This window comes from Haematobia irritans, chromosome 1 (assembly GCF_050003625.1).
Source record: "Haematobia irritans isolate KBUSLIRL chromosome 1, ASM5000362v1, whole genome shotgun sequence".
Taxonomy (NCBI): domain Eukaryota; kingdom Metazoa; phylum Arthropoda; class Insecta; order Diptera; family Muscidae; genus Haematobia; species Haematobia irritans.
This window is the reverse complement of record NC_134397.1, coordinates 216,398,072-216,421,766: the sequence shown is the minus strand read 5'-3', so window position 1 is coordinate 216,421,766 and position 23,695 is coordinate 216,398,072. Positions and strand designations below refer to the sequence as shown.

General features: G+C 33.5%; 2 protein-coding genes across 4 annotated transcripts; one reads left to right on the top strand and one right to left on the bottom strand.

Moving 5' to 3' along the window:
• The first annotated feature begins 952 nt into the window (after positions 1-952).
• Positions 953-11,013, top strand: WRNexo (WRN exonuclease). Its single transcript, XM_075292795.1, has 6 exons — positions 953-1,139; positions 1,500-1,711; positions 1,778-2,005; positions 5,475-5,616; positions 6,101-6,202; positions 10,611-11,013. The coding sequence occupies exons 1-6, from the start codon at positions 1,089-1,091 to the stop codon at positions 10,767-10,769; spliced, it is 894 nt and encodes a 297-aa protein (XP_075148910.1). The 5' UTR covers positions 953-1,088; the 3' UTR covers positions 10,770-11,013.
• On the bottom strand, positions 10,955-22,837 carry hmw (hemingway). Of its 3 annotated transcripts, XM_075292793.1 has the most exons (5): positions 22,628-22,837; positions 22,333-22,560; positions 17,609-18,810; positions 11,281-11,431; positions 10,955-11,229 (listed from the first exon to the last, which is right to left on the bottom strand). In XM_075292793.1, exons 2-5 carry the CDS (start codon positions 22,501-22,503, stop codon positions 11,089-11,091), a joined length of 1,665 nt encoding a protein of 554 aa, XP_075148908.1. In that variant the 5' UTR covers positions 22,504-22,560; positions 22,628-22,837; the 3' UTR covers positions 10,955-11,088. The 3 variants fall into 3 exon arrangements, with proteins under 3 accessions (XP_075148908.1, XP_075148909.1, XP_075148907.1); XM_075292794.1 differs by lacking the exon at positions 22,628-22,837 and having other exon boundaries at positions 11,296-11,431; positions 22,333-22,596; XM_075292792.1 differs by lacking the exon at positions 22,628-22,837 and having other exon boundaries at positions 22,333-22,595.
• Positions 22,838-23,695: the final 858 nt, after the last annotated feature.

The following is a 23,695-nucleotide window of genomic DNA, read 5'->3' as shown; positions in this document are numbered from 1 at the left end:
TTGAGGATAACACTTGAGATATTATTGCTAATGTGTTGAATTTCACTGTTGAGGGTAATGTCTGTTTTTTGTTGAGAACGCGATTTTCTCAACAATTTCTCAACTTGAATATTACCCTAATCCTTTGAAAAAATGTTTGAAAAATTGTTGAAATTTAGCATTTTTCAAACGTTGGTGTTTATTGGGGTCTGTTTTTTGTTGAGAACGCGATTTTCTCAACAATTTCTCAACTTGAATATTACCCTAATCCTTTGAAAAAATGTTTGAAAAATTGTTGAAATTTAGCATTTTTCAAACGTTTGTGTTTATTGGGATGTAATAATTTTATGACGTTTGGCGATATTGTCAATTACATTTCGGAGAAATAAACGCGAAATATTTCCAAAATAGCTGTTTTCTTCCTTCGAAATCTATTGTCAACACTCTCATTTTTCTTTTTTTCGTGCCAATAAACATAGTACCTACATATACTTGTTGGAAAAGCGCTCCGAACTTACTGGTTTGATGCAGACAATTTTTATTTAGCTATTTTCTCCAACATTTCACGCAAATTTCTATGTCGGTTGCACTAAATTATTAATAAAATGTTTCACAAAGTGTTTTTGTTCGTTTAAGAGTTAAAAAAATTGCTAAAATAAGCGAATTAAGTTTTGTTACGAATGCAAAATGAAAAGAGAAACCGAAAAAAAGTTGCAACGTCTCATGGAACATGTATGATATTAATCTCTGTTTTTTTTTTCAAGAAAAAGGGGAAGAGCAAGCTTATCTCACGTCTTCTTTATTAATGGTCTTTGCTGTAAATGAGAACGCCAGGAAGCACCACGTAGGTGCATTTTTTTAAAGGCACTAAAAAGCCAATTTGGTGCTTTTTGGAAATCAAAAAACACCAAATTGGCATCACTGCTCGTGCTTGTTTACTATTTGGGCATCTGGCAACACAGTGTTGTTGTTTACAAATATTGCAGTTTTTGGCGGGCAAAATAGCAGCATATGCAAAAACATCTTGTAAAGTTAAGATTACTTTTTTAATTCGCACATTTGATCGTGAGAGTCTATTGGGTTCAAGTGAAAATTAGAAGATATTAAACATGCCAAGGAAACGCAATTTGGAGAAAGCAATCAAGACGAAAGATGATAAAGTATGTACCATAAGCAAAAGAAATCAAACAAAGAGTAAGACTTTGAAAAAAAGAAACGAGGGTTGAAGTAAAATTTACGATTTCTATTTAATCCAAATGATTGGATTAAATAGAAATAAGTTAATTCATGCTAGTTTCCTTTAAAATTCACTTTTTAGACTTGGCGTACTTTCGAATGGAGACATCGAAATATCGGAATCGCTTCTATACATTATTATCATTTGATCCGATTTACATGTATAAAATGTTAACCAATTTTCATCAAATATAATACTGATTACCCTTGACTCGCATCTTTATTGTTTTTGCATTACAAAACATACAATTAAAAATCTGTAATTTCCCCTCATTTATCCATAGGCACCTGGCCAAGACAAAGAAAATGAAGAAGAAAATCCTCCCAAAAGACGCAGTACTAGAAGTACACGCAACACACGATCAATGACCGAAGAGGGTGGGATTGCTTCACCAGAAGAAGTTAAAAAGAAACCATTAACATTTGTTAAATATAAGGGAGAAATTAAATATTTTACCAATGGCAATGAAATAGCAGAAGCTTCGGATAGCATATTGTAAGTATTTGAAAGTGTCGCATATAATATGTAACTATAAAGTCGTTCGATTTCTTTCAATTACAGACAATATGTTGAGAAACAGCCAGGCGAAGATTTGATACCAATCTCATTTGATATGGAATGGCCATTTTCTTTTCAAACTGGTCCTGGAAAAGCGGCGGTGATTCAAATGTGCGTGGATGAGAAATGTTGCTATGTGTTTCATTTGACGAATCTCAAGAAATTACCAGCTGCTTTAGTAGCATTGTTAAAACACAAGCGAGTACGTTTGCATGGAGTCAATGTGAAAAAGTATGTACACAATTTTTTTATTTACCCGCTCGTTTTGAGCTCTATTATGTTTGTACAGTGTATATAGAAACAATTCGCTCATATCCCTCAATTTTACGAATAGAAATTTCGCTATTACTTTCATATGTAGAAATTTCCTGCAACATGCTTCCTCATCGTTTTTTATTATTTATTTCAAAACGTCATATTTCGATATTTAAGAAAATTAGCGTCAATGTCTTACGACATTTTTGAGGCTCGATATAATTATTAGCACCATAAATTAAACTGTAGTTTATGTGTGCGAATTTTATGATTATTATTTAGTCTGCTTTACCGATTCAAACAATTCAAATTGCCCCCGAAATGTCCGTTTACTGTGATATAGCCTTCAAAACGGTTAAGAAAATTTTGATATATCTCATTCATTAAAAGTCTAATCTAAATTTGGTCGTGGCTCACCAAAAGCCGATGTGATACAATGTTCGAAACTCATTGATTTTGGCGGCCAGTTGACATCGCCATTACGTGAGATAACATGGCCATTGAATTTGTTACGCAAAAGAGCCATTGTTTCGTTAGCTGTGTGGCAAGAGGTACCGTCCTGCTGAAACCACATATCGTCCACATCAATATCTTCCAATTCGGGCCATAAAAAGTTCGTTATCATCTCACGATAGCGAACACCATTCACAGTAACTGCCTGACCGGCCTCATTTTGGAAAAAATACGGCCCGATGATGCCGCCAGCCCATAAACCGCACCAAACAGTCACTCTTTGTGGGTGCATTGGTTCGCCCAAATGCGGCAATTCTGTTTATTGACGAATCCACTGAGGTGAAAATGTGCCTCATCACTGAAGATGATTTTCTTCGAAAATTGATCATCCACTGTTGCCATTTCTTGGACCATTCTGCCCATTCACGACGTCCATGGTTCAAATTGAGTAAGTCTGAAATAGAGAAATGTCAAATAAAATTCGGAAAAAACTTTATTTATACCCTTGTCATTCCGTTTGTAACACATCGAAATATTGCTCTAAGACCCCATAAAGTATATATATATATATATATATATACTGGGTCGTGGTGAAATTCTGAGTCGATCTGAGCATGTCCATCCGTCCGTCTGTTGAAATCACGCTAACTTCCGAACGAAACAAGCTATAGACTTGAAATTTGGCACAAGTAGTTGTTATTGGTCCACTTTTACGTATAGTCCCCATATAAGCGGACCCCCAAATTTGGCTTGCGGATCCTCTAAGAGTAGCAAATTTCATACGATCCGGCTGAAATTTGGTACATGGTGTTAGTATATGGTTTCTAATGACCATGCAAAAATTGGTCCAGATTGGTCCATAATTATATATAGACCCCATATAAACAAATCCCTCGATTTGGTTTGTGGAGCCTCTAAGAGAAGTAAATTTCATCCGATCCGGCTGAAATTTGGTAAATGGTGTTAGTATATGGTCTCCAATGACCATGCAAAAATTGGTCCACATCGGTCCATAATTATATAAAGCCGCCATATAAACCGATCACCAGATTTGACCTCCGGAGCCTCTTGGAAGACCAAAATTCATCTGATTCAGTTGAAATTTGGTGCGTGGTGTTAATATATGGCCTCAAACACCCATGCAAAAATTGCTCGAAATTGGTCTATAATTATATATGGGCCCCATATAAACCGATCCCCAGATTTGACCTCCATCCCTCTTGGAAGACCAAAATTCATCTGATTCAGTTAAAATTTGGTACGTGGATCTAATATATGGCCTCAAACACCTATGCAAAAATTGATCGAAATCGGTCCATGATTATATATGGGCCCCATATAAACCGATCCCCTCCGGAGCCCCTTGGAAGAGAAAAATTCATCCGATTCGGTTGAAATTTGGTACGTGATGTTAGTATATGGTATCCAACAACCATGCAGGAATTGGTTCATATTAGTCCATAATTATATATAGCCCCCATATAAACCGATCCCCAGATTTGACCTCCGGTGCCTTTTGGAGAAGCAAAATTCAACCGATCTGGTTGAAATTTGATACATGGTGGTAGTATATGATATTTACCAACCTTGCCAAAAGTAGTCCATATCGTCCATAATCATATATAGACCCTATATAAACAGATCCCGAGATTTGGTTTTGGAGCCTCGTGGAAGAGCAAATTTCATCCGAGTCAGTTGAAATTTGGTACATTGTGCTAGTATATGGCCGTTAACAACCATGCCTAACTAGGTCCATACCGGTCTATAGTTATATATAGCCCTAAGATAAATCGATCCCCAATCATACAAAAATTGGTCCATATCAAGTTCATAATTGTATATAACCCCCATATAAGAGACTCCCATATTTCAATTCTGGCTCTACGTATCGTGCAAATATTCCATATCGATTCGTAATTATTTGAAGACTTACCTATACATAACTTTTTTGTCTAATATATACCACGTATGGACTAACTCACAATTAAGAAAACGATGTTAAGAAGTTTTAAGATACCACAACCCAAGTAATTCGATTGTGGATGACAGTCTTTCGTAGGAGTTTCTACGCAATCCATGGTGGAGGGTACATAAGATTCGGTCTGGCCGAACTTACGGCCGTATATACTTGTTTTTTTTTTTTTTTTTTAGTTTTCGGTAGAAACCCATCATCCTTTGTATCCAGGGCGGGCATGGCAGCCATTGCATCACAATAGCTCCCTTCATCTTATCTTTCAAAAATCCATAATCCAAAACAGATATTATTATTGGCTCATGCCAGGAAAAGTCTGACATAGTGGTTCAGGGATTTTGAGTTTTTTTCGATATATCGAAAGGTTATGCCAATATATAAAATAGCGCCAAAAATTAACATAAAATTCCCCGATTGTTGTTGCATTTACAAAATTGAAAATTTCAGAAATTTTGCATAATTCTGAAGTACTTCAAAATCTATATCTCAATAACGGCTTGATATATTTGAAAATTCGTTTTTTTTTGTTTAAGGGTAAGAAGATCAATCATCCTTGCAGGTGCTCAATATTTTATTATTTTTTTAAGTTTTTTTTTCTAAGTAAATACGTTTAAATCCAACTCACTGTGGTCCATTTCCCCTTTACGCCTCTTAATTCTTAAAAAAAAAAAAAACAAATAAAAAATAATTTTGCCAATATATAGCAAAAATTTCTGAAAATTTCAATCTTGAAATTGCTAGAATAACCTCAGGAATTTTACTTTAATTTTTAGTAAAACCTTTCGATTTATCGAATAGTATTTATTTTTTTCGGAAAGTTAAAATTGTCCATCTATGATTTGAGTGGCTTAAAACAAAATAACCACTTGTGAAAACAATTGGACCATTTCATTTGTACACGAATTGCAGCGAAACTTAAAAAGTTTTACATTGGAGATGGGATTTATAAAAGATGGGAGTATTTCGCTACGATTCACCCCACATAATTGTCTTTTACAAATTTTTAAACTATTTTTTTAGTGATTTCCGAAAACTTGGCCGCGATTTTCCAGAAATAAATTCCGATGACTTGATTGTGAATGGAAAAGATTTGGGAGTGTGGTGCAATGAAGTATGTGAAACGGGAGGACGATGGAGTTTAGATCGTTTAGCTGAATACTTGGTAAGTGGACATGCCTATTTTTTTAAATAAATATTAAATAAAGGCAAATGATAGAAAGTTTTATGAAATATAAATAGTTTTGTGAAACAAAAATATAGATCAATCCACAAATATAAGGCAAATCGGATAACTAAGATATCTAAAATTGACGGTGTAAATAACATAAGAACTGCAAAATTCTGTGTAGGTTAAAAAGTTATCAAAAAATTGAATAAAAATATTACTTCTAGATGTCCAACTAGTAAATGTTGGGAATTGATCCATTATATATTATATATTTATTGTAAAAAATAACCAAGCCTCTAGGCCAATATAAAATGGTTACAAAAAAACTACCAAAATAACTTTAAATATATAAATATTTGACCAAAATAAAAACTAGCAATAATAAATTGTAATCGAGAAGAAAATGCCTTTACATTTATTGGATTTTTTTTTTGGTTTTAATTAAAAGAAAATAATAATTTATTTTTGTCTATTACAGCTTGGAAAAGCCATCGATAAAAACAAAAAAGTCCGTATGAGCAAATGGCATATTATACCTTTGGATGAGACTCAATTGATGTACGCAGCCGTAGATGTTTACGTAAGTGTCTTTATAAAGGGTTTTTACAACAAGAAGTGTTAAATGTCGCATTTGAAGATTTTACTGGTATTTCACGAATAGAATATACTTCAATACATTGAATTTGTTTAAATTCACAACAAAAATGGTGATTTCATCGTTCAACCTTTGACGATGAGGCCCATATCAATTTCAATTAATTAAATTGATTTACCCAATTATTTTTTTAATTGAATATAATTCAATCACGAAAATGATAGTATCAATCATAGAATTAATTGGACAGACAAATATATTAAAATTAATTGATTTCACCGGCACTTTCAATTAAATTTTTAATTGGGATATCAGTTACCTATATTTTCAACAATATTTAATTGTTTCATTAAGGACTCTATATGATTTAGCAGTTTCTTATCGTTATTTCGATTATAATAATAAACAAGTAAGGAAGGTCTAAAGTCGCGCGGGGCCGACTATATTATACCCTGCACCACTTTGTACATTTTCGATAGCATATCAAATCCGTCTAATGTGTTGGGTGCTATATATAGGTTAGGTGGCAGCCCGATATATCAGGCTCACTTAGACTATTCAGTTCATTGTGATACCACATTGGTAAACTTCTCTCTTATCACTGAGTGCTGCCCGATTCCATGTTAAGCTCAATGACAAGGGACCTCCTTTTTATAGCCGAGTCCGAACGGCGTTCCACATTGCAGTAAAACCACGTAGAGAAGCTTTGAAACCCTCAGAAATGTCACCAGCATTATTGAGGTGAGATAATCCACCGCTGAAAAACTTTTTGGTGTTCGGTCGAAGCAGGAATCGAACCCACGACCTTGTATATGCAAGGCGGGCATGCTAACCATTGCACCACGATGGCTTTATATAAAAAGCTTTTTGTCCCAAATGCATACATTTAAATCTGACTCGATCTGAACAACATTTTTTATACTTCTACTAAATCTATAGACTTAAAATTTAAGTCTGCTAATGCCCTGGTGTGGAACACTACGTTAGTAACAAAATATAGCAAGCATTTAAAGCTGAAGTAATTTTTAGGCGACATGGCAAAAGTGTATTTATGATTTATCGGTCGATAGATATGTATTTGAAATATAGAAACATTTAAGTGATTTTTAAAAGTTTTCGATTTTACAAGGAAAATGTTCGTATTGTGGTCATTTTTACCGAAATCAAAAAAACATATATATGGGAGATATATCTAAAATTGAACCGATTTCAACCAAAATTGGCATGCACAGTAACAACGTTAATTCTACTCCCTGTACAAAATTTCGCATAAATCGGATTACAACTCTGACCTCTGTGGTCGTATGTGTGGAAATCGGGGGAAAATATATATGGGAGCTATATCTAAATCTGAACCGATTTCAACCAAATTTGGCATGCATATCGAGAACGTTAATTATACTCCCTATGAAAAGTTTCACGTATATCAGAGTAAAACTTTTGCCTCCTTGGTTAAGTGAGTGTATATCGGGCGAAGGATATACATATATGGGAGCTATATATAAATCAGAACCGATCTAAAATAAAATTGGAATGCGTATCCAGAAAGTTAATTCTACTCCCTGTACAAAATTTAAAGCAAATCAGGGCAAAGCTATGGCATAGGGGCAATACAAGTGCATATCGAGCGAAAGATATATATGGGAAATTCGGCACACTTTACGACATTATCAATTGCACCCCTTGTACTAAATTTAAAGCAAATAAGGCTGATATGCTGCTTCTGCGGCCATATTAGTAGATATCGGACGAAAGATATATATGGCAGCTATATCTAAAACTGAACCGGTTTCTTACAAAATCAATAGGCTTCTATTCTGACCCAAAACACATACTTGTGCCAAATTTGAAGTCGATTAGACTCAAATAGCAACCTAGACGGGGGACGGGCATGACTATCGACTCAGTGGCCGACCCTGAGCAACATTTGCAAAGACACCATATGTCTATCTCGTCTCCTTCTGGGTGTTGCAAACATATACAACTGTTCTACAGTGGGGCGCAGGGTATAAAAAATGAACCAATGAATATAATATTAAAAATAATAAAAAAATAATTATTTCCATGCTAAATTTTCAATTATAGTTTTGATTGGAAATATTCTATTAATTTATTTTAATTAAAAAGTTAATTGAGAAAAATTAATTATACCCTGCGCCACACTCTGGAACAGGGTATTATAAGTTGGTGCATATGTTTGCAACACCCAGAAGGATACGAGATAGACACATGGTTTCTTTGGCAATAATTCTCAGGGTGGGTCCCTGAGTCCGTCTGTCCGTCCGTCCATCCGTCTGTCTGCGAACACATTTTTGTGATCAAAGTCTAGGTCACAGTTTAAGTCCAATCGCCTTCAAATTTGGCACAAGTTCCTGCTTTGGGTCAGAATAGAACCCTATTGATTTTGGAAGAAATCGGTTCAGATTTAGATATAGCTTCCATATATATCTTTCGCCCGATATTGACTTATATGGCCCCAGAAGCGAGAGTTTTACCCTTATTTGCTTGAAATTTTGCACCAGGAGGACAATAAGTACTGTAGTCAGGTGTGACAAATTTGATTGGAATCGGTTCAGATTGAGATATAGCTCTCATATATATCTTTCGCCCGATATAGACTTCTATGGCCCCAGAAGCCAGAGTTTTAGCCCAATTTGGTTGAAATTTTGCACTAGGGGTACAATTAGTAGTGTAGTCAAGTGTGCTAAATTTTATTGAAATCGGTTCAGATTTCAATATCTTTCGCCCGATTTTCCGTCATATGACCTCAGAGGTCAAAGTTGTAGTCCGATTTACGTGAAATTTTGCACAGGGAGTAGAATTAAAATATCAAGTATGCTTGTCAAATTTGGTTGAAATCGGTTCAGATTTCTATATAGCTTCCATATATATGTTTTTCCGATTTGGGCAAAAATGGCCAAAAATACCCACATTTTGCTGATAAAATCACCACTGCTAAGTCGAAAACTTGTAAAAGTGACTCAAATTTTCTTTTATTTCTAATACATATCTATGACCGATAAATTATAAATACACTTTTGCGAAGTTGCCTCAAAATTGGTACAGATTAAAATGTTCCAATATTTTTTTACTAACTAGTGTACCATCCCAGGGCATTAGCCTTTTTTAAGTCAATAGATTATAAATTTTGTTCAGATGGAATCAGATTTAAATGTATGTATTTGGGACAAAAACCTTTATATATAGCACCCAACACATTTGACGGATTTGATATAGTATCGAAAATGTGGATTTACAGAGTGGTGCAGGGTATAATATAGTCAGCCCCGCCCGACTTTAGACTTTCCTTACTTGTTTTTTAATTGAAAACGTTTTCAGTTTCAATCAACATTTTAATGGAAAATATTTTGGTGATATTTGGTTCTGTGATTCGCAGTACTAGGAGTGAACAAAAAAGAATTGCATGTAATTTTCTAAACCTGATTTATTATACTGTAAAATTTTGCAATTACTTTTTTAATTAACACAATTTTTTAATTTGACTAAATATTAATTTTTAATTAATTACGTTTTGGTAATAGTTTGAAAATGTTTTGGTGATAGTTTTTCTGTTAAGGGTAAGTCCATGAAAGTGGGGTCCTTATTAACGGAAAATATTTCTTTTTATTATGACATAAATATTCGATCATAAAATTATACTTTTCTTTGAATACCAACATAGTATATTATTGGCAAAACATGTACATAAACTATTTATTTATTGCATAGCTAGTTCTATCTGTAATGTGCATTTAATACGGTGTCGTACGAAATTCATACGAGAACGAAACTTTGTATATGATCCATATGTATCATTTCTGTTCAAATTAAAGATTTCGAAATTTTATATCTAAAGGTTGGTATTAAGTTCGAGTTTAGCCGCTAAAATCTTAATTTTTCACGATTACTTTTCTTTAATAATCCATTTTAAGGAATACAAACTTTGTGAAAATTTGCTTTAGGCTTTTCCCCATCAAGTTATAATAAAATTTGCAACAAATATGTATAATTTCATGCATTTTTCTTACTGATTTAGTGCTCACTTTAGCGGCTAAACTCGAACTTAATACTCACCTTAACACAGAAAAATATTTCACAAAAAATTTTCCAATTAAAGTCTTAATTGAATTTAAAAATATATTCAATTAAAAATGTAATTGATTCAACAAATTTTTCAATTGAAACAAAAATCAATCACAAAAATTAGTAGTATCAATTAATTTTTTAATTGATACTATCATTTCTGTGATTGAAGACATTTCAATTAATCATCAATCCATTAATTTCGTGATTGGATTAGAAAAAAAATTTTGTGTGAACAATTTCCATTGCTATTTTGTCAAATTTTAAAATATAAACTTTTCTTATAACAATAATTCAATTTATTTTTCAGATCGGCCAACTTATGTATCGCGAAATTGAAAGACGAGCAAAACTCAAAGAGGTTAACGAGACTAATTTCATTGAAAAGAATGGAGAGGCTGCATTCAAAGCCATAAAAGCATTGGGAGAAAATTTCATAAATGAAAAATCCGAGGAAGCTGCAATCTAAAAAAGTTCCTCACTCATTCACTCTTAATTAGAAAGTTGTTATTTAAACATATCCTATTAGATGTTTTACATATGAGAACAATTGTTGTGCATTTCTGTGAAATTGTGTAGTCGAATTATTTGTGTGTAATTTTTCCATTTGTTTGATTTTACCAGTTTAATATTATCATAAAGAAAAAAAAAACATTTATTGTCTATTTACAAATAAAAATTGATCAAAATATATTTTGTATTATTTTCTACAATACGTTCTTTTCTTTCAAACCACGAATTTGTTTTCTTTTGGAGTGATACAAAAACAAGTGGTCTAATATTCAAAGCTATGATATCAATGGACGTCGTCTTAAGGCAATTGCTTCTATTTTACGTTTCAATACTTGATTATCCAAATCAATTTGTCTCTGTTGCTTTTTACGATTTACTGCCGATGTTGTTAGTCTTACATTTGTTTGAGAATTTGTCTGCAAGAAAAAGTTATTAAATAGTAATGTAATATATTTGTGGCAGAATACCTTATTCGATTGTACTTTGTGTTGTGCACTCTTGGACATATAGGTAGGCTTTTGTGTTAAGATTTTACGTAGTAGAATTTGATTGTGTCTTTCGATTTCACGCATACGTTCATTGGAAAAGCTCATACTTTTGCGAGGATGTGGTTTAGCTCTGAAAAAGAATAAAAACAAAACAAAAATGGTCAAACCTCTCAATCATGGACTGTCCCAAAAGTGGACAATTTCCGTAGGACGCTTGCTACATTATCACATTAAAAGTAACCTATCATAAGTGGACACTTCCAAAATGTAGACAATATTTAGGCGACCAAATCCAGCCCATTTTTACATCAAATTGTAGATGCATTTTCACGTAAATTTCTGTAGGCAAAGCCGACTATCAAAAGCCTTTTTTTCGGGAGGTTCAAGTGTAATTTACTTTGGATTTAGTGAATTACCCGAATTTATTCTGATAATTGGTTGTTGTGCCCTGGGAATTTATATATGAAAACCAAATAGGGAAAATAAAACACACAACAAACAAATTATTAGGGTTAGGCATTTAGGCTTCTACATCCAGTTCGAGGAAGCAAACTGCCTCTACTGGATGAGTCCAGTGTGAAATAGGTGTCCGGTCTGTTGGCTTTGGAAGACACGAGAAGAGATGCCTTGTGATATGAGGTGACTGTCCACAATTCGTGCAAACATTTTGAATTGCCGGGTTAGGAAGGGAGAGGTAACTATTCAAATACCTGGAGATACCCGATCTTAGCTGAGATAGCAACGACCTTGGCTCTCTAGGAAGACGTCTCCCATCTCCGCTAAGAGGTGGTGGTCTTCCTCCCAGCACAACGCTGCACTGGTAGGAATCAGGAAGCCTTCTGAACCGCTGCCGTGTGCGCCGCCTTAATGCCTTCCTTATTCCCTCATCACTGTCATCGCCGATCAAGTGGTCTATTGACTGAATATCTTTCCTAAAATTAAACCGAATGGGCTTGTCTCTATCCCTGGATGTGGCGTGGTTTGGATGGTTTATCCCTCTGCACTTCCTGCTTCGACCGAACACCAAAAAGTTTTTCAGCGGTGGATTATCTCACCTCAGTAATGCTGGTGACATTTCTGAGGGTTTCAAAGCTACTCTAAGTGGTTTCACTGCAATGTGGAACGCCGTTCGGACTTGGCTATAAAAAGGAGGTCCCTTGTCATTGAGCTTAACATGGAATCGGGCAGCACTCAGTGATAAGAGAGAAGTTCACCAATGTCGTATCACAATGGACTGAATAGTCTAAGTGAGCTTGATACATCGGGCTGCCACCTAACCTAACCTATCCCTCTGCACATTATCAGGAGGAGGACGCAGTGTTGCCTCACCGATAGCATTTTGGACTCATGTTGCAGATGCTGCTCTTGTGTTTTAGAGTGTGGAAATCCGCAACGCAGTATTTTGCATGCTTTGAAGATTTCTCCATTAGCTATCGCTAAACTTGGAGTCCAAACGGTGGTCGCATAATTGATAAGGGGACGACCAATAGATATATAGTGCTATGAGCTGATAAGGCAGTTGATAAGGAATGTGGTAATTCCGAAACGGCCATCTATTGAACCATATTGCAATCTAAAAGGCTTTGCCCAAATAAATTTGGCAAGCATACTTTTCCTCTGTTTGTGATTAAGCTATTATTGTAGTTTTAATTTGATTTGGTTTTAAGCTGGAATCAAGATAACAAGAATGAAAATGGATGAATGCATTTCTACGCGAAATTTAAATTGACAAGTCTTACTATTTTTTGTCCACAGTAGGAAGCGAGAACTGAGAAAGGATCAGCATAACCCCTTATAATAGATTTTTCAACTAGAGAAATCTTCTCATACTTCGATGTAAATGTTAACATCTCTGGATAGGGTCGAGTCGATTGCCATTGAACTAAATATAGAATAAGCCTGAAATAACGGACTGCCTCTAAACTTAACCTAACCTAGTGGAATTTTTCGACGGAAATCCAAACATTGACTGTCAGATGGCCTAAGACAATTAGATGATACACGCCTGCTGATGAAAGGTTTAGCTGGGTAAGCGAAAAATGACGCGTGTCAGTGTCCCTTGTTTGCAGATGGGACACACAACACACGGACGAAACAACACGTACACTGATGTGGCAGCCGCTGGGCAATGGATGGGGTCCATCGGGTCAATCCGGTACACAGAACCTGCCGCCGTGGGACACACAAATCAGCTACGCTGGCATCAATCACTGATAGATAAGAATTGAGACGGCTGCACTTGCAAGATCTTAGTTGGGCTAAAACTACCTTAGTCTGCCGTGGGAGGTCTCTTCCCTCCGATGCTATGAGCGATGGTCGGACTCCGAAAACAGGATTAAACTTGTAGCTTCTCACTGCTTTAGCTACAATATCTTCATGAATCCTTTTCTGGTATGCTATCTGATCTAGAGGCTCTCCTTTGTAGCGCTGGATCTCGCGGTCTAGATGATTTAGATCAACCTTTACATTCCTAGGTGGTGGTTGTTTATATACGAGATGGTGGTTTGGATGATTACTGCGTTAACAACCCTGGAGATACTGCTTTGACAAAATGGTATGATCTTTGTCTCCACATAAAGGTGTGTGTGCTGGGGTCATCATGACGCAGTTCTAAGGCCAGCATTCCGTCAAGCCTGTATATTATTCCACTGCGCATCACTTGTCTGAAGTGTCCACAATAGCGCTGCATAGTTTACCTCTGACCGGCCAATTGCCTTATAAGCAGTCAACACGGTTTCTACCGCCGAGCTTATTGCAAATTGCAGTGGAATGGGTACACGACTTGTAGAAAGACTGTAGAATGTGACCCCGAGAATATTGAGCTAATTTATAGTCAGAACTATTTCACCATCGACTTTCGACATTCAACTGCCTGCGTACTTCAGCCGTTCATGTACTGAAAACTGTGGCTGAGGATTTGGTGGCAGATATCTTCAAATTTGTAACAGTGAAATAACTGGTAAGATCAACTAGGGCCCGGATGCCATGATTGTACAATCGTCCGCATATGACACAATCTCGACGCCGTCAGTATGGGCGGGAATAGACAATAGGTAGATGTTGAACAGTGCCGGAGATATGACTCCACCTTGGGGAACTCCCTGTTCCACTTTACAGGATCTTGATTTTTTATCCTCAAATTCCACATACGAATGAATTTAGAATCCAAAGCGTCCCAGCAAAAAAATCGTCGCCAAAAAAGTAGTGAAAATGTTCCTTTTTGGATCCGGAAGTGGTTCAAAATTGTCGCAGAAGCGATGAATTTAATATGGGCTTGTCATAGGACAAATGTTACACCATTTCAAAAGCCTTTGTACCGAATTAGCATCACTTCTTAAGGTGTGGTCAGAAGTCAATGTTTTGGATGTGAATTATAAATTTTTGTGATATTTTACCAAATAAATAATTTTTATAATTTTTTATGATTTTTAATTCATTCTAACTCTTGTCTAAAACATTTGACCTCAAGTTTTCTGCAATGGATTTAGAATTTGTTTCGACAAAATTTAAATAATTTGTACCATTTTATTAATTCTTAATCTCTTCTCTCTCTCTGTAATGGTTGACCGCATAGAATGCCTTCGAACTCCACGAGGACCTTCCTATGTCAGGACTTGTGCTGAATGAGTCTTCCAAACTGCAAAACTGTCGGGATGCTATGTTCTCTACGAACTCCATGTTGCTGCTTGGACATTTCTTCACAAGGCTTGGGAGGAGTAGTAGTACCTCAAGTGTCTTGGCTACTAACGAGATAAGGGAAATCGGTCTGTATGATTCAAACAGTCCATGTCGCAAACAGCTAAGAGCTCTCTCTGAACAACATCATATTACTAACATATATGCTGGGTACCTGCATATTATCGAATAATATCTAATAGAGAGTCGGATGTGCTGACACGTGGTACGTCTGTAAAGACGTTATCCCCCAGCAAAACAAAGCGTCGCCAAAAAAGTGGTGAAAATGTTCTTTTTGGATCTGGATGTGGTGCAAAATTGGCGCAGCAGCGATGAATTTAACATGGGCTTGTGATAGGATGGATTTCCACCATTTCAACAGCCGTTGTACTGAATTTGCATCACTTCATAATGTGTGAACCGAATTTATATAAACGGATCCCCAGTTTTGGCTTGCGGAGCCCCTTAGAGACGCAAATTTCATACGATCTGGTTAAAATTTGGTACATGGTGCTTATATATGGTCTCTAACATCCATGTAAAAATTGGTCCAAATCGGTCCATAATTATATATAGACCCTATATAAACCGATCCCCGGATTTTGCTTGCGGATCCTCTTGGAGGAGCAAATTTTATCCGATCCGGTTGAAATTTGCTATGTGGTGTAAGTATATGGTCTCTAACTACTAACTACTACACCACGTACCAAATTTCAATCGCATTTGGTACGTGGTGTAAGAAAGCGGTCTCTAACATTCATGCTAAAATTTGCCCATATAGGTCCATAATTATATATATAGGGGCTATATATATAAACCGATTCCCAGATTTGATCTCCGAAGCCTGTTGGAGGAACAAATTTAATCCGATCCGGTTGAAATTCGGTACGTGGTGCTTATATATGGCCTCTAACATCCATGCAAAATTGGTCCAAATCGGTCCATAATTATATATAGCCCCCATATAAACCGATCACCAGATTTGACCTCCGGAGCCTCTTGGAGCAGCAAATTTCATCCGATCCGGTTGAAATTTGGTATGTGGTGTAAGTATATGGTCTCTAACTACCATGCAAAAATTGTTTCATATCGGTCCATAATTATATATAGCCCCCATATAAACCGATACCCCAGATTTGATCGGTTTATATGGGGGTCCATAATTATATATAGGCCCCATATAAACCGATCCCCAGATTTGACCTCCGGAGTCTGTTGCAGGAGCACATTTCATCCGATCTGGTTGTTCGGTACGTGGTGTTGATATATTGCCTCTAACACCCATGCAAAAATTGGTGGTATGTATCCCCCATATAAACGGATCCACAGATTTTGCTTGTGGAGCCTCTTGAAGAGCCTAACTTGGTTTATATCTATCCACACAAAAGTTGTCCATATCGGTTCATAATAATATATAGCCCCCATATAAATCGACCGCCATATATCACTTCTGGCCACGCAACAGTTCATATCGTTTCGTAATTACTTACGAACTGATATGAACTGTTACTCCCCTATATATACACCCCTATATATACCGATCAAGAACTGAATTATATACGTATTTAATCGGCCTTCTTTTTGTCTAAAGGTGGGTACTATGTTCGGTTTTTGAGTTGAAAATCACTTTATTTTCGCGATTACTTTTCCTGAAATAATTATTTATTTATTTATTTATTAAACTTATAGTAAATATAAGAATAATAGAGAAAAATCTTAGGCTATCAGCTCCTGAAATAATAAAATTTATAAATGAAAACAAACATATTCCCATAATGTTTTGACGAAATTTAGAGATTAAGAAACTGCGCATCAATTGAGTTAATTTATCTGCTTTATATTGAACTGTTTTTATAAAGTTTCGCGGTTACTTTCAACTCGAAAAGCGAACATAGTACTTACCTTAATATATACCCTGTATGAACTAACTTACAATTTAGAAGATGATGTTAAAAAGTTTTAAGATTCCTTACCATCGGTTAGTATTATCACAACCCAAGTAATTCGATTGTGGATGACTGTCTTTAGTAGAACTTTCTACGCAATCCATGGTGGAGGGTGCATAAGATTCGGCCTGGCCGAACTTACGGCCGTATATACTTGTTATAAATTAAATGTTCAACTTTGTTAAATGTCCCCTTTTTCAATTATTAAAAAGTTGACTTTTGACGTCGTGGCTTTCGAACATCGGGAATGATATTTCAATTTCAATTCTAATTCGAATATTTTGTTTTTTTTTAGAAGGCAAAATTCGAATAGTCGATTTTCCAAAAATATCAAAAGTGGAATAAGTGGAAGTGGAATCGATTTTGAAGATTACGAAAGTTGACTTCACTTTTTCGACTATTTCTTGGCAAATATTAGATTTGTCCAAAAGGCGATGAATTATCAACAAAATGATCTAAATTAAATTCCCATTTCTATTCCATTTTGGCCTTTTATATTTTACTTAAAATTATATCTGTGGATTTTGGTCACTATTAAAAGTCGATTACGGCCAATTTCAAAGATAACAAAAGTTGACCTCGGGAGTCGATTGGTTGACTTTTGTATCAACAAACGTCGTGAATTGCCAGAAACTTCCAAATTTCGGGAATAAATACTAGAGTGATGGTACTACAAAACTTCTTACCTTAAATTGTCCGTTGATGGTGTAGGTCTGATAAAGTTAGCATGGAAAACATAGTCATCTGAATTAAAACAACTTGGTGCTTTACTCGTTATTTGATAATCGAATTGAGTATCGTAGTAACTTTCAGTATCATGATTGTCATCAGCATCCTCATAGATGGGAGTAGCAGTAGGAGAAGGATTGTCGTTTTTATGCCTCTCCAACTCTATTTCCTCTTCACCAAAGTCAGCTGTAGTAGGTCTCTCATTTTTTTCGGATTCCGGATTCAGATTAACTGGATTCTCTGGAAGCTCTTTTGATAAACTTTTGGAAGTATCCATTTGATTTTCAAGACTAGCATTCATCTCGTTTGTATCATTTCTGTGAAAACTCTCATGATTTTGATCATCTAGATTAAAGGTTGCATTGGTAGCATTAATGGCATCAAAGAAAGCTTTGGCTATATTGTCTGGATTTAATACATCATTGGGTTCAAAACTAAATGTCATTCTTATAGACTCATCCGCCATATATGATTGAGGTCTTAGTTCATCGGTTATGATCGTCTCAATTTGTTCAATCTGTTCTGTCTGACCCATGGAATTGGTTTGTAAACTGGCCAAAGAATTTTGAACAATTTCCATATAGTCTGTTTGTATTTGTGGTGGTACCTGAGAATTAGGTGTAAATTTCTCCATGACTTTTTCTATAAGTTCTGGTATAGGATCTATATCGGGATTTTCTTTGTCATTATCGAGCACATCTTGGGGATTCTTTTCAGTTTTCTGTTTTAGTGAATTCTCTGGATTCAAATTTCGATCAATATCTTCCGATTTGTTTGACTCGTTGTTCATCAAACCAGTTTTGGGTGTTTTTGCAGAGTTCTGCAACAAATAATTCTCCTCCATTTCACGTATTTTCTGAAATTCTTTTTCATCGTCACTATCTTCAATATCCTCTTCACTAACTGAACTATCACTTTGTTCATCTATACTCTTCAATTGGCGTACACTTTCGTATCTCTGGGATCGTCGCTCGCGACGTGACGATACGGGTGATTCTTCACCATCTATGAAGTGCATTGAAGGAGTATTGATTTCCACCAATGTTTGACCGACGACCACATCATTTTCTTCTTCCGATGAACTATCAAATGGTACAGAATCCGTATTAGCTGGTACAGTTCGTATATTTGTGTATTTTGTAGACACTCTGATATTACTCTGGAAAGGGGCAAAAAGGTTAGAAGTTTTATTATTTAGAGATTTTCGAAGAACTGATATCGGTCTGATCGATACATTTTTAGTACACAATGTACACAATATTAAGATAAATAAACTTTAAATTTCAAAATAAATAAACTTTTATTAAGAGAATGTTTTTAATCATTGTTCTGATTTTTTTTGTTTCATTAATTTTAGGATACTGATCCTTGCAATTTATTTCTCCGTTGAATTCTTTGAAGTGATACAAAATACAAAGAAATACATTTTAAATTAATTTAGATTAGATTAGAATTAATTAAGAGATATAGAAACTTTAGATTAAGTATGAAAAAACTTCTATTAATAGCTGCGATTTATTTTTAGGATGCTGCATCAAGGTAATAGATATGGTGACGAATTTTTCCTGTTCTCTCTCTCTCCCTGTCTCTTAATTAATTTTGCTAGTATTTGTGTCGCTCTTGTACCCAATTTCAAAAATGCGACTGTCTCAACATGGGCCCCAGGGAAATTAGCTCCAACTGCGGTATGAAAAAGGGGCCCAGAAAAATGAATCGCAAAACCCAAATTAATCAGGGCTCGAAAGTGGGGCGAAGCTTCATAATGAATATGAACGCTATAAAAAAGAGCCCCAATGAAATCGACCTTAAAGCTAAATTAGGACTCATTTTCGCTTTTGATTTTAACGACTGTGTGAAAATGAACCCTAACTGTTGGTACGCGTTAGCTGAATTTGGACTCTGTCCATAGGAGAAATCGCCCTCTTATAACACTTTAAAATCGCGTTGGTCCCATGCAAATGGGCCCCAAAACATAAATGGAATATGACCCCGAAAATTATATGGAAAACAACAACACAAAATTTTATGGTTTTGGGGAATAATTTAATTTAATTTTTGGGACCTACATTATGAAAATAAACTCAAGTATTTTAAATGAAAATAAACCCTAATTTCCTTTTGAAGTTCATGTTTCGTGTTTCCAAGTGGAGACTATTTTCACTTTCAGGGATATGGCAAAAGTTGGCATCTTTTATTGTTCCGTATATCAGATAAGTTTCGGGGCCCGACACGAAGTCAAAATGGTAAGACTGGATATTTTCACGGTGTTTAAAGGACCAATGCACTTGCAGTTATAAAATTGGACGGCCTTCGGTCGGGGTTTAAGAATTTTATCTATGGATGGAAGGAATATGAATACATACCCGAAAAATGTTTCAAGAGCAAAATATTATTTTTGGACGGTGAATATAGAACATTGTTCTCGCAAATATATTGTGTTCTCAACAAATATATTCATGATTGTGAAATCAGATACATAATTTTCGAGAAAATAACATAGCTAGAGTCCAATGTGGATTAATGTGCTTTATCCTAACATATGCACAGATCCAAAGGCTAGTTAAAAACTTCATAATTCTTCCATTAGTTAGAGTTCATTTTCACAAGGTTTTTATTTCTATAGAACATTTTAATTCTATAGAAGATTTTGTCAATATTTTATTTCTAAAGAAAATTTTGTCAAAATTTTATTTCTATAGAAAATTTTGTCAAAATTTTATTCCTATAGAAAATTTTGTCAAAATTTTATTCCTATAGAAAATTTTGTCAAAATTTGATTTCTATAGAAAATTTTGTCAAATTTTTTTTCTATAGAAAATTCTGTCAAAATTTTTTTCTATAGAAAATTTTGCAAAAATTTTATTTCTATGAAAATGTCAAAATTTTATTTCTATAGAAAATGTCAAAATTTTATTTCTATAGCAACTTTCCTCAAAAATATTATTTCTATAAAAATTTTTGTCAAAAATTTTATTTCTACAGAATATTTTGTCAAAATTTTACTTCTACAGAATATTTTGTCAAAAATTTATTTCTATAGAAAATTTTGTCAAAATTTTATTCATAGAAATTTTTGTCAAAATTTTATTTCTATAGAAAATTTTGTCAAAATTTTATTTCTATAGAAAATTTTGTAAACATTTTATTTCTATAGAAAATTTTGTCAAAATTTAATTTCTATAGAAAATTTTGTCAAAATTTAATTTCTATAGAAAATTTTGTCAACATTTTATTTATACAAAATATTTTGTCAAAAATTTATTTCTATTTAATATTTTGTCAATAATTTATTTCTATAGAAAATTTTGTCAAAATTGTATTTCTATGGAAAATAGAAAATTTTGTCAAAATTTTATTTCTATAGAAAATTTTGTCAAAATTTTATTTCTGTAGAAAATTTTGTCAAAATTTTATTTCTGTAGAAAATTTTCTCAAAAATTTTACTTCTATAGAAAGTTTTGTCCAAAATTTTATTTCTATAGAAAATTTTGTCAAAATTGTATTTCTATAGAGAATTTCGTCAAAATTTTTTTTTCTATATAAAATTTTGTCAAAATTTTATTTCTATAGAAAATTTTGTCAACATTTTATTTCTATAGAAAATTTTGTCAAAATTTCATTTCTATAGAAAATTTTGTCAAAATTTAATTTCTATAGAAAATTTTGTCAACATTTTATTTATACAAAATATTTTGTCAAAAATTTATTTCTATTTAATATTTTGTCAATAATTTATTTCTATAGAAAATTTTGTCAAAATTGTATTTCTATGGAAAATAGAAAATTTTGTCAAAATTTTATTTCTATAGAAAATTTTGTCAAAATTTTATTTCTGTAGAAAATGTTGTCAAAATTTTATTTCTGTAGAAAATTTTCTCAAAAATTTTACTTCTATAGAAAATTTTGTCCAAAATTTTATTTCTATAGAAAATTTTGTCAAAATTTTATTTCTATAGAAAAATTTGTCAAAATTTTATTTCTATAGAAAATTTTGTCAAAATTTTATTTCTATAGAAAATTTTGTCAACATTTTATTTCTATAGAAAATTTTGTCAAAATTTCATTTCTATAGAAAATTTTGTCAAAATTTAATTTCTATAGAAAATTTTGTCAACATTTTATTTATACAAAATATTTTGTCAAAAATTTATTTCTATTTAATATTTTGTCAATAATTTATTTCTATAGAAAATTTTGTCAAAATTGTATTTCTATGGAAAATAGAAAATTTTGTCAAAATTTTATTTCTATAGAAAATTTTGTCAAAATTTTATTTCTGTAGAAAATGTTCTCAAAAATTTTACTTCTATAGAAAATGTTGTCCAAAATTTTATTTCTATAGAAAATTTTGTCAAAATTTTATTTCTACAGAAGATTTTGTCAAAAATTTATTTCTGTAGAAAATTTTGTCAAAATCCATTCCATTTTAAAACTGGTCTTATCTCTACATTCCTTGAAAATTAAAGCATGCCACTTCAGTAGTTCCCGGATCTACTTGGGATTAACTAACATACACTGTATATAAGATAATTATTATATATATATATATGTACATTCATACATACATATATATGTATGTGACTTTGGTTTAGGTAGAAAAATATGGAAACATTCAATATACCAAAACCATTCCATTATCTTGACCCGCTAGTGTAAAATTTTTGAAATTTTCTTAACTCACCGTATTTGATATCACAGTGGGTAAACTTTCCCTCTCATCCTCTTCATCACTGACCTCAGATATTTCACTTTCAATTTCTGCAACTTCGGGAACATCTGTATCTGACTCCTGCTCAAAGGTATCATCGGCATAAAGTTCATCGTCCGAATTGTAATTATCAGCGTTGCTCATATTTGTTTTAAAGTTCTTCGAAAATAATTTTCCCTTTCTTTTTGTGAACAATTCAGTCTTTAGAAAATAAAAAAATAATATTTATGAAAACTTTTTCAAAACTTTATCGATGACAATAACTTACAGAAATCTTTGAACACTTGGTGGAAACTATAGCAACCTTATCGCAATGCTTGCATGTGTTCCCATCAATAATAATGGAGGGCAGTCAATTTTATATTTCCGATATAAAACTAATATCCTTTATGTCGCGTTTCTTATTGGATTCTCTCGCATGGGCGATTTGTTTTTAATATTGTTTCTCTGTTGTTGTTACTTTATTTGGCTTTATTTGAGTACTAATTCATGTTGTTCTTATACCGGCCCCCATGGGTTGTACATGAATTCGATGGCTCTCTCTCGCGTTATTGCTAGCGATGGTTGCTATGTCCTTAAACCGAGGATACCATTTTTGTGTGTTACCTTGGCAATTGTTTTGAATTACCCTACAGTTGGGGAAATTGGTTAATGTAAAGAAAAATATTTTTAAATATTTAAGAAGATAATTTTGAAGATAAGAGTGATATTGAATTAAAGAGAAAAAAGCTTCAAATATAGGCTAATACTTATTTTGAGGATTTTATATCTTGGGCTTAATGTTTTTTTGTTTTTAAATAAGAAAAAAATTTTAACATGGATAAATCTGTTATAATTGTCAAACCTGATATTTATTTGCATATAATAGTTTTGTTAATATATCCTCTCAAAAAAAGTGAAACTTTGGGAGCTATATCTAAATCTCAACCGATTTTATCCAAACTCAATAGGGTTCTATTTTAATCAAAACATGACAGACGGACATTGCTAGATCGACTAAGAAGCACGGTTGCCAGAGTTGGTAGAATTCTACCAAAAATGGTAAATTGGTAGAATTCTTGATTATTTGGAAGAATTTTTAAATAATTCTATAGAAATAAAATTTTGCCAAAATTTTCTATAGGAATAAAATTAAAAATTTTTAGGTTTCTATAGAACTAAAATTTCTATTTATTTCTTTAGAAAAAAATTTTGACAAAATTTTCTATAGAAATAAATTTTTGATAAAATTTTCTATAAAAAAAATTGACAAACATTTCTACAGAAATAAAATTTTGCAACAATTTTCTATAGAAATAAAATGTTGCCCAAATTTTCTATACACCTTCAAAAAAAA

Excerpts from the sequence above, each read along its gene's own strand:
- WRNexo (XM_075292795.1), top strand. The coding sequence starts at position 1,089 with ATGCCAAGGAAACGCAATTTGGAGAAAGCAATCAAGACGAAAGATGAT. Across the intron at positions 1,712-1,777 it reads GAAGCTTCGGATAGCATATT|ACAATATGTTGAGAAACAGC; the intron begins GTAAGTATTTGA and ends TTTCAATTACAG. Across the intron at positions 2,006-5,474 it reads CATGGAGTCAATGTGAAAAA|TGATTTCCGAAAACTTGGCC; the intron begins GTATGTACACAA and ends CTATTTTTTTAG.
- hmw (XM_075292793.1), bottom strand. The coding sequence starts at position 22,503 with ATGAGCAACGCTGATAATTACAATTCGGACGATGAACTTTATGCCGAT. Across the intron at positions 11,432-17,608 it reads CCATCAACGGACAATTTAAG|AGCTAAACCACATCCTCGCA; the intron begins GTAAGAAGTTTT and ends ATTCTTTTTCAG. Across the intron at positions 11,230-11,280 it reads ACAAAGTACAATCGAATAAG|ACAAATTCTCAAACAAATGT; the intron begins GTATTCTGCCAC and ends TTTTTCTTGCAG.